General features: G+C 40.4%; 1 protein-coding gene and 1 pseudogene across 5 annotated transcripts in view; one reads left to right on the plus strand and one right to left on the minus strand.

Moving 5' to 3' along the window:
* ZNF131 (zinc finger protein 131) overlaps positions 1-8,257 on the plus strand; it is a 31,997-nt gene extending 23,740 nt beyond the window's left edge. For 3 of the 5 annotated variants that reach the window (XM_029218976.1, XM_029218975.1, XM_029218980.1), the window contains 2 exons: positions 5,623-5,753; positions 6,398-8,257. In XM_029218976.1, coding sequence (XP_029074809.1) covers positions 5,623-5,753; positions 6,398-7,084 — 818 coding nt within the window. In that variant the 3' untranslated portion in view covers positions 7,085-8,257. The remainder of the gene's footprint in view (positions 1-5,622; positions 5,754-6,397) is intronic. The other 2 variants (XM_029218978.1, XM_029218979.1) reach the window with 2 other exon arrangements.
* On the minus strand, positions 2,381-3,827 carry LOC114893270 (annotated as a pseudogene).
* Positions 8,258-10,821: the final 2,564 nt, after the last annotated feature.

Here is a 10,821-nt window from a genome sequence, read left to right on the forward strand (position 1 = left end):
TGTTACTTGTCCTGAATTACTTTGTTTCCATTTGGAAAATAGTGATGATAATGCCAGCCTGCTAGGTCATGGAGATAAATTTTAGAGTCCCTGCCTTCAACGAGTTCAAAGTTACGTTAGGGGAGACAAGCAGGCACAATCAGCTAAGTGCTGATAGAGGTAAGCACAGAGTCTTATGGGAATGCCTGCTTGTGCTGTTTATGATGAAAGAGACAAGGATGGCTTCCTAGAGGGTTTACCCTATGACTCCAAAAGGAAAAGGAGTTAGCCAGGAGATAAACGTTCCAGACAAAAGAAATTAAGTGTACACAGACATAGAGGAGAGATAAGTCACTCATTTGGAGTATTTGCTAGCAGGTTGTTATGACTGGAGGATTGGGTCCGAATGCCAGGAGATGCAGCTAAAGAGTTTGGAGGGCTGACCATGTGGCGTGCACTTAGGCATCATGGACGATCTCCCAGTGGTTCAAGGACGAGAGAGAAAGTGATGGGAGATGAGGCTAAGATCATGTAGTTATTTTCATTTAAGTGCTGTAAATGAGTTTGGATTTTTATCTTGAAAGACTCTGGATCACTTTAAAGAAATTTAAGCCAGGGAGTTTTCTGATTAAATTTATGCTTTAGAGAGAGAGAACTGGCAGGATAGATTGGAGTGGGTGAAGCCTACTGGGCCTAATTCGAAGGCTGTTGGAGTAATCTAAACAAGGATGGGGGATTGAATAAAGGCAGTAATAGTGAAAAAGGGTTGGAGATACAACATTAAGTAGGCAGAATCAACAGGGTTTGGTGATTGGTGAGATGTAGGGGTAAAAGAGAAGGTGACTCCCAGCTTTCTGATTTGGGTGGCTACATGATTGGAAGTTTATTAATTTAGAAAGAAAAATATAGAAGGGTAAGATTTGTGGGTGGGGGGAGAGAGCCAGATATATTGACAGATATGCCTGTGGAACACCGCATGTGAAAGAATCCAAAGATGACCTGTAACCATGTTTTCAAGTAATTGTTCTCTAGTTGCCCAGAGAGGTAGTGTGGAATTGTAGGAAAAAATCTGGGTCCAGAAACCATAATTAGATTCAGGCTCCAGTTTTTTTTGTTTTGTTTTTTTTTTTTGGGCCACACTGCACAGCTCGCGGGATCTTAGTTCCCTGACCAGGGATTGAACCCTGGCCCTGGCAGTGAAATTGCCAAGTCCTAACCACTGGACCGCCAGGGAATTCCCAGGCTCCAGTTCTGACATTTGTCAGCTTGATGAACTTTATCTTTGGGCCTCTTTCCTTGTCTGTGTAAATAAGAATAATGACGCCTACTTTACAGGGTTGTGACAAATAAGAGAAAATGATAAAAGCATTTGGAAGACTGTACTTTCTACACATCTAAAGTATAATCAATCTCTTACAATTCCTAGATTTTATTGGGCTTATTAAACTAATTTTTTAAATAGCAGAAGCTCAAAAGATGTGCACTGAAAAGTGAATCTCTTTCCTACTTAAATAGATATCCCCAGAAGCAGTTACTGACATTGTTTTCTTATTTGTCCTTCCAGATATATTCTTTGCATTTTCAAGTAACCATAAACAGACACACACAGACGTTTTGAAACAAACAAACAGGAGCATGCAATACAATGTTACGCCATTTAATTTATCTTGAACTCTTTTTAATGTGTGAAACATTCATGAATCTACTTAATTTTTTTCACTGTGGCTGCGTGTTATTTCAGTGTTTGGGTATGCCATAATTTACTTAACCACTCCTGTGGATACACTTTTAGGTTGTTGCTAGTCTTTTACTATTACACACTGCGCTGCAATAAACACACCTGTACATAATCTTTGTGTACATGTTCAAATAACTTAATTTTTGACAGCAGAATTGCCAAGTCACAGAATATGTGCATTGTAAATCTTGGCAAATATTATCAAGTTGCCCTTTAAAGAGGTTATGAAAATTTTCAGCTGTAGGCTTCATTTATAGTGAAAAATTATACACTATTAAAACTATTCTAGTTAGCAGTATCTCCCAACATTTGGGGAGTTGTAAAGGAGTTTCTATGCCAACAATAATTCTAGGTGATTAGGTCTTCTCTCTCAAATTAATTTTTTCATCTCATGAAAATTATATAAAAAATAAGCTATAATTGTTTTGTCAGGGATAAAACACAGCTCAGAGTTACTTGACTGTGTCTGTTCCACGTGAGTATGAGGGTCATGCTAGGACCAGATCATCACTGAGGTTCCACCTCTGAAATCTTAGTCCTGTTCTCTACAAGCATCATCCTGTCTCTTGAATTCTCACTGCTTTCCTTACTTTGACTGTGGGCGTCTACCTCATTTAGCCTTCCTGTCTTTCCATACCCCTTTCCACATTCAGTATTTTTATTTAATTTTTTAGCGGACAATTTACATACCTCCCCCACCCCTTCCTTTAAGTTAGTGTGAAAATTTTCCATAATAAACTACTTAAAGAGAAGCTTTGGTCAAGAATGGAATGAAATAGCAAAACAAAAAAAACCCAAATCACTGCTGCTCTTTAAAAAGCCAACACTTTCACCAATTATCCTCAAAACACACAACAAGGTTTGCGCCATATGTGTCTTCAGTGTTTCCTGGCGGCCGGCTCTCCTGCCCATGATGCAAATGGCGCAGCTGCCCGGCGCAGCCTGTCCGTCCTCATGGTGGATCTGGGAGGCTCGCTTAGCTTCACATTATCTGAAGGCCCTGGATAGAAGACTCTAAGGTCTTGAAATCCCAAATGGTCATGGCTCCATCGATACCAGTAGTGCAAAATCTGCGACAATCTTGCTTGTCCACCTCATAAATAGACACTTGAGTGATGCTGTTCTGGTGCAGCGTCTCCAGGGCCGTGTTGCGGTCCTCGGTCGTGGCCCGCTTGTCCATGTTGAGGAAGCGCTCCGTGGCCGACATGTTGCGCTGGATGCTCTGTTTCCGGATGTCTAGCTTGGAGGCGAAGGTCAAGCAGCCGCGGTCGGCGCAGCTAAAGAGCATGGGGCAGCAGTCACGGCCGGCGGCCACGACGCTGTTCTCCGAGACGAAGTGCACACTTGGGAGGGGCAGGAACTCTGTCTTCAGAGTTGAGACCGGCACACTTTTTGAGGCATCGGCAACGGACACTGTGCTGTCGTGGCTGACCCACGCCAGGCGGCTCCCGCTGGCGGAGAAGCTGACCCCGTGCACCCAGCCGCCAGTGCCACTGCCACCAAACTCTGACATCAGCTGACCAAAAGGCATCTTGCTGCCCCAGGGTGTACTGGCTGGCTTCTCATCCACTTCTTTAATGTAGGCAGAAAACACTCTGCCTTTGAAATCACAGGATCCTGCTGCCAGCAAGACGTTGTTGGGATGCCAATCCAAGCTGAGGACCGTGGAGCGAATGGGTTTTTTAATGTGCTTGCTTACCCACCGGTCATTTTCGGACTCAAAGTAACAAACAGAAATGAGTCGTGCTCTGCTGCCCACAGCAAATTTGTTCTGTAGCGGGGACCACTTGACAAAAGTGGCTGCACGGTTAATTCTCAGGATCACCAGGGTCGGCTTCCAGGCACCGTCTTTCTGACTCCACACGTAGGCATTGCGGTCAGCCCCACAAGTGACGACACGGTCACTCTTGGGAGCCCAGTCGTTACCTGTGATGTGTCCACTGTGCTCCTTGAGTTCATGAGCTTTCACCCGCTGGCTCCCGTTCTTCTCATAGATGTGGACTTCGTGGTTATTGGGGCTAAGGGCAATCTGGGTACGATCCCTGTTCCAGGCATGACAGGTGATTGGCTCTAGTAAAAACTGACGCAGGGACATTATCCTTAGTGCCTTCGAAGGACAGAAAGCTGGGGGTCGGGGCCGTCCGAACGGGCTCGGAGCGTTGAATTTGCGGACTCTGGTCAGTCAACGCGAACAGGCTCCGGCAGGCGCGGGCGGAGGACCGAGGCCCTGCTCCCTTTGGCTTTTGAACCCTACATCCTGGAATTAATTATTGCAGTCATTTACTTCTGCTCCCTGCTGAGCACTGCTGGAAAAAATTCTTATCAGACCTTAAGTTAGGCCTTTTGGTGTCTGATTTATATCTTTCCTTTCCTAATTGGCATTCCAGACCTTCAGTGCAGCACTCAAGACCTCTGCCCACACCCCACCCCAGCAGGTGACATGTTTATCTGACTTCCTACCCCCAACCTAGCTGTGTTGTAAACTATGTGGTTCCTCGTTGTCTCCTTCTGTTTTATTACAGAGAAAGATATTTCCCTTTTCTTCAAGGCCAATCCTGAATCCCACACCTTGATGTCTCCTCCAAGACCATGTTTCATCTGTCATTCCTACTACTCTCTCCTTCTCCATTGGTTCCTTCTCCTTCAGCAAATAAGTAATGACTCTCTTCTGGCTTAGAGAACCTCTTATTGACATGTCCCCCTCTAGCCACGTCTCCTCTTTACTTCCAAGCCTTCTTGAAAGAATTTCTGTACTGACAGTTTCCATTAACTTGCCTCACTCATGCTCCCTTATCCCACTGTAGTGTGGCTTCTGATTCCACCATACCACTCACAGTGTTCTTGCTAGAGTTATTCCAATCCCCTGTTGTTATCCTACCTGATCTTTCTGTTCAGTTAGGCGCTGTTTATTACCTCATCTTCCTGAAATTTCTTTCTTAATTTTCCTCAGTGTTCTTTCCTTCTACTTCTGGCTATTCTTTTTTTCTTTGCTTGCTTCATCTACCTGCTGTTTTAACTGGATGTTTTATTGGATTCTGTATCTGTATGTCAGTCCACCCTCTGTTTAGCTCCAGATTTGTCTATGTAACTATCTACCAGATTTTCCACTTTGAGTACCTCAGACTCACTGACTCAAAAATGAATTTATAATCTTTCCTAGCACATCCCACTCCAAACCTACTGGGACTTCTCTGTTCTTTATTCTGGTTGGTATTCTAAGCCAGAGATCTGGGAGTCAGTATGACACCTCCCTCCTTACCCCTCACCTGCCATGCTGTTTTACACTTCTGTGCCTCTGCCTAGAATAACCTACTTCTTTCCTGTCCTTCGCTCATTCCATTCCAGGCAGAATTCATCACTCTCCTCCTCTGTACTGCTGCAGTCCCATTTCCCATTGCCCTCTTCTCTGTAACAGGCCTTCTGTGGTGCATTGCATTTGTTTATGTTCCTGTATTTCACCTTCCTGAAATACTCTGGCCTATGATATGAAGTTTTTAAAAACAAGGACAGTTTATCTTCATTACCTAGCACGTGGCCTGGCAACACAATAATTGCTCAAAAAATGCTTGTGGAATGGAGAGGGGTGCATGTCCCCAAAAAGGAAATTGACCTTGATTTTTATCTAAGGGAAAATATACAATTTTTTAAGAAATGCAAAAACGTGGAACAATATTCAGATCCAAATTTTATTTCTTTGCCAGAGCACAGATATAATTACAAGAATCATTAAAAACTTACTATTTCCACCTCTTAGAATAGTTTTTTGGATGTGGTGGAAACATCTGAGTTATAAATTCTGATCCTTCTTTCAAGAAGGTGCTATTAGAATTAACCAAAAAGAAAAAACTTTTTGCATTTTCTGTTTTTCTTAATTTGTCAATATGATTTTTTTTCTATTCTAACAGGTGAAAAACCTTTTGAATGTCCAAATTGTCATGAACGATTTGCTAGAAATAGCACCCTCAAATGTCACCTGACTGCATGCCAAACTGGAGTGGGGGCAAAAAAGGGAAGAAAGAAGCTTTATGAATGTCAGGTATGTGTGGGTGTATTCCGTCCTTAGCAAAGGAGTCTGCGTTTGAAATCATTAGAAGTGAAGGGTGACAGACCTAGAGCAAAGGTATAGAGCTGACAACTTTAGAAAGAAATGAGAGTAAAGAACATCATTGTCCTGCTTTCATAAGGGGGTATAGTAATAGTAGTAGTTGTTGTTTTTACCCAACCCTAGATGATACCGATGTCAATAAAACTATGTCCTAAGTAACATAGTCTGAAACTATGGTTATTCTTAACCATAGAACAATCATTAGAATTCAGGAGTGGGGTGGAGGAGGCAGACCAGCTATAATTGGCGGCTCTTCCATGATTAGTGTGTATTTATCCCACATGGTGAAATTGTTCTTAATGTTGATATCACGGAAGAAATTATAATAGTGTTACTTTATAGTCCTTTAATATAGGCAATATTAAAATGTTTCCCCAAAAGGATTTAAGTTGTTAGCTAATCAGGTAAAAGATCAAATAAACAAAAGAATTATGAAATTCCCTTAGACTATGTTACACGTCATATTTATAACATTTTCAGAAAAATCTTCAACTTTTTTCTTATAGAGAATAAATGCATCCATATTTCCTTCAGTTTGAATATAAGTGTTAACACCAAATGTTTGGTTATTTCAGGTCTGTAATAGTGTGTTTAACAGCTGGGACCAGTTCAAAGATCACTTGGTAATACACACTGGAGATAAACCCAACCATTGCACTTTGTGTGACTTGTGGTTTATGCAAGGAAATGAATTAAGGAGGCATCTCAGTGATGCTCATAATATTTCAGAGCGTCTAGTAACTGAAGAAGTTCTTTCAGTAGAAACACGTGTGCAAACTGAACCTGTGACATCAATGACTATTATAGAACAAGTTGGGAAGGTGCACGTGTTACCATTGCTTCAGGTTCAAGTGGATTCGGCACAAGTGACTGTGGAACAGGTCCACCCAGATCTGCTCCAGGACAGCCAAGTGCACGATTCACATATGAACGAGCTTCCAGAACAGGTCCAGGTAAGTTATCTAGAAGTGGGTCGAATTCAGACTGAAGAAGGTACCGAAGTACATGTAGAGGAGCTGCATGTTGAACGGGTAAATCAGATGCCAATGGAAGTACAAACTGAGCTTCTAGAAGCGGACTTGGATCAAGTGACCCCTGAAATCATGAACCAAGAGGAGAGAGAGCCTACCCAAGCAGATGCTGCGGCGGCGGCCAGAGAAGATCACGAAGATGCTGAGGGTTTAGAGACCAAATCAACAGTGGATTCCCAAGCTGAAAAGTCAGAAAATGAGAACAGAACACCTATGCCAGTTTTAGAATGAAGTAACGAATATATTTTTAAATTTATGTGTTGAGTTTTTGAACTGATGATGGGCAGTGTGACTGTCCTTAAGCTAACAGACATGTGGACCAAAGTTAAGCTCTTTCCTGTTGTGTTGAACTGTTTCTATTGAAACAAACTGATTTTCCCCCACTTGATGCCACAGAGGAGGGATCTTTTCCATAAGTGAATGGGAAGCTTTGAGAAGTATATTTCTGGAAAACTGAAATGGATTATATTCTTATTATACAGTTGGGTACGAATGTATCTATTTTCATTGTGGTAAGGGTTCTCCTTTCTCTCTTTGCCCAGTCATGTCCTTCCTCAAGTTTTTTTTTTCCCCATATTGTAAAATCAAACGTAAAATCATTAGAATACAAGTTTATGTATTCTAATGCATGTTAGAATATTTGAATATATAGGAAACACAAGGCTGCATGAAGAAAAGTGCATTGTTACTGTGCAGTTAAATTTTGGCTTCTGGCTTTCTTTAGCTTGAACAACACTCTTGTCTACCCTGACAGTCACAGATGTCATCTCTGCAACAGAAACGGTGGTGGTGGCGGCAAATTTCTAGAATGTTTAAAAACCAACCACACCCATGTGCCTTTTCAAATTCAACTAAACTTCTGTAAAGCGCCTCTGGGTCTTTCAGAGTTTGTGTTGCAAGGAGCAATGTAGGTCATGCTATAGCACTCGGTATTTTCCTTACAGTGACAGCTACCGGTTCTTTTTCACTTCAGTTAGATTGAGAAATTTCATTCAGTGGCGGCTGAAGGGCCATTTTCAATTGGGAAAATTCACTTATATCTGTGGTAAACTTTATTTTGATGAAAAGTTGCACTAGTATTTTACCACCAGATGAAAAAAAAGATGAGCATCACTTAAAAATTAATGTATTTAAAAGTACAGAGAAAAAACATGTATATATTAGGCTTTGTTTTGAATGAATCTTTTTCCCCAATCCTTAATGTAAAGATCTTGTGCTATAACTTTTAAAGCCATACAAATAAGAGTGCTAAACTGTGGACTTAAAAGTAGGTGTGTAAATATTTTTAATCAGTATTACTTGGAAAATAAAATATAACAACCACATACACCAATATGCTATTTTCTTTACCTGTTAAATATTGGGAGATATTTACATTTTTAAAGTAAACTTTAAAATTATGTGTTCATGACTCTTTTTTCACCTTACCAGTGTGGAAGTTGGTTTGTGGTCAGAGATGTCTTCTCATCTGTATTAACATGACTGATAACACGAATTGAGATATAAAATTCTCAGTACACATCTCCAGTCCCCAAAAATCAGTTCAAAAGAGGAAGGAGGAAGAGGTTGATATTTGCTCTTCTGTATGGTGGAGCACAATAGCCAATGGGATTTTAGTACAGCCTATTTTAAAAATACTTTCTCCACTTACTAGTGTGTTAAATTTAAAAGATCAATTCAACATGACTTTTAGTAATGCTGATGTTAAATGGTATCACATTTTATGAAATTACTGAAGAGGATGGCTTTACACAACTGGAGAAGTCATGGATTTAAAGATAATAGGAATTAGAAGATGGTTTTTATTTTAGGATCAAAGTGTATGAACATTTCCAAGTCTGTTCTCTTTGGCAGTTGGGTATCTGCTACAAAGCTTATATTTTTATTTATATATATATTTTTTCTTTTTTTGAAGTCAGAAAATACTAATGATAGAATTATATCATATTGAATTTTTCAGTTTGCCTTAAGATGTCCATGTTCCTGAGTTAGTTGTAGTTTAAAGAAATGTTTACATTCCTGACATAACAGTGGTCTCAAGTATATAAATTATTAGTTAGTATCTAGTGAATTTTGAATGCTGAAAATAGCTCATGCTGTGCCCTTAAGCCAAGGTATGAAACAAGGTTTATTTTTAAACATAATCTTTCTAGAGCCCTGACCACAAGGTAGAGATCAGGGACAAAGGCACAGCAAAGCATTAAAATTATCATTTGAGTTTTTAGATTTGGCAAGGCCTTTCAGAACAGGTTTGAGGGACAGGTATAGTTCATTTTACTTTTCCCAAAAGTGAAGGCTGTATCAGTGTGCTCCAAATGCCAGTAAATTTGATTGCAGAAGAGAGAAAGCTACCCACTGGTGGTAAACCTTAGGTTGACTAGGACTTGGCAGTTCATAAAGCATTTTACAGTAACAGCTATTAAAAACCATGATGTATATTGAAGTACTGAACTGGGTATTTTGTTCCTCTCACTTTACTCCTACTGGAGTTTTTAGCTAGATCTACAGTGTGACACCTGGGCAGTAGTGCCAGACATTGGTCATCATAGGAATCCCAAGAGCCCTGGAGAATGATAGGAGAGCCTCTTCTATCTCCCCTACTCCACTGTTCAACAGCAGTTCTTTGATTATCTGACACCAACTGGGTTTCCTTCAATTCTGACAGTACCAAGAGTTAACATAGATTCCAGAAGTTAGAAGTACCACAAGATTGCCCCCACTTCAGACACCAGCCGACAATAGAGTCCCCAGGGTACCCACACTTCTGCCTGGCCAACTACAAATTAGGTGTTCCCACCCCTTCCCAGGTTCAATAATGTGCTAGAATGACCCAGAATTCAGGAAAGCACTGTACTTAGGAGTGTAGTTTTATTATAAAGGATACAAACCAGGAACAGATGGGAGGAAGGACATGCATAGGGCAAAGTTGGGGGGAGAAGTGTGCAGCACTTCCCTGTCCTGTCCTGGTGCTGCACCCTCCCAGCACATGGGTGTGTTTACCCAGATGCTCCTTTAACATTGTTTACTTAAGTTTCATTACCTAGACATGATTAAGTTATTGGCCATTGATTATTGAACTCTCTCCAGTCCCTCCTACTTCCCTAGAGATCTTGGGGGTGAGGCTGATAGTTCTAGCCCTCTGATTCATATGGTTGATTCCTCTGGTGACCAGAGCCTAAAGTCACCTCATTACATAAACTCAGGTATGGGCTTGTTAGGAATAACAAAAGACGTAACTCAGGAAATTGCCAGGGTTCTAGGAGCTTAGTGCCAGGAACCAGAGACAAAGACTGAATACATAACTTTTTTATTATACCGTATGTATCATCTGAGATTCAAAGGAAAACTAACTGAACCCTCATGTCAATACATTTAAAATCTAGAAATCTTTTGGATATGTACAAAAACAGAAGGATCTTACAGTCTTACCATTTAAAAAGGCTGCCATCCTCCTACTATTGAAAGTAGAAATATTTTCATGGAAAGGTAAGTGCTTCTCCAACTACATTCAGTTTTGAAGTAATATTTCAAGATTAAAGAAGTCCATGAGAGTCTTCTAATTACCCACTTTATACTTTGAATAAGCAAACAGTATTGACTGAGGCCTAGATGTAGATAAAGTGTCAACCAGTAAATCAAGTGGATTTTAATGCACATCTTCAACATGGGTTGATTGTTCTAAACGAACAAATGAACAATTAAAGACCAAACAAATGGTCTTTAAAGTGTTCACATGGAAACAGTTTTATAACTGTCATGTAAAATTACAAGTAAATGACCTCTTAAAAGTTTAGCCTGATTTTGTTGGAGGTAACATAATAGCTTTGAATTTATTAACACTAACCACTGTGTTTGTTATATCAGGAGAGAGAAACCTAAGCTGAATGTTTTTCATGTGTAATGTGCTGAGCTGTGCCATGGCTCTTAAAGAATTTGTCATAAAGGATTCAAGTGAGAAGCAGAAGGAA

The sequence above is a fragment of the Monodon monoceros genome, unplaced genomic scaffold (genome assembly GCF_005190385.1).
Source record: "Monodon monoceros isolate NGI ecotype Baffin Bay Population unplaced genomic scaffold, NGI_Narwhal_1 Super_Scaffold_12, whole genome shotgun sequence".
Taxonomy (NCBI): domain Eukaryota; kingdom Metazoa; phylum Chordata; class Mammalia; order Artiodactyla; family Monodontidae; genus Monodon; species Monodon monoceros.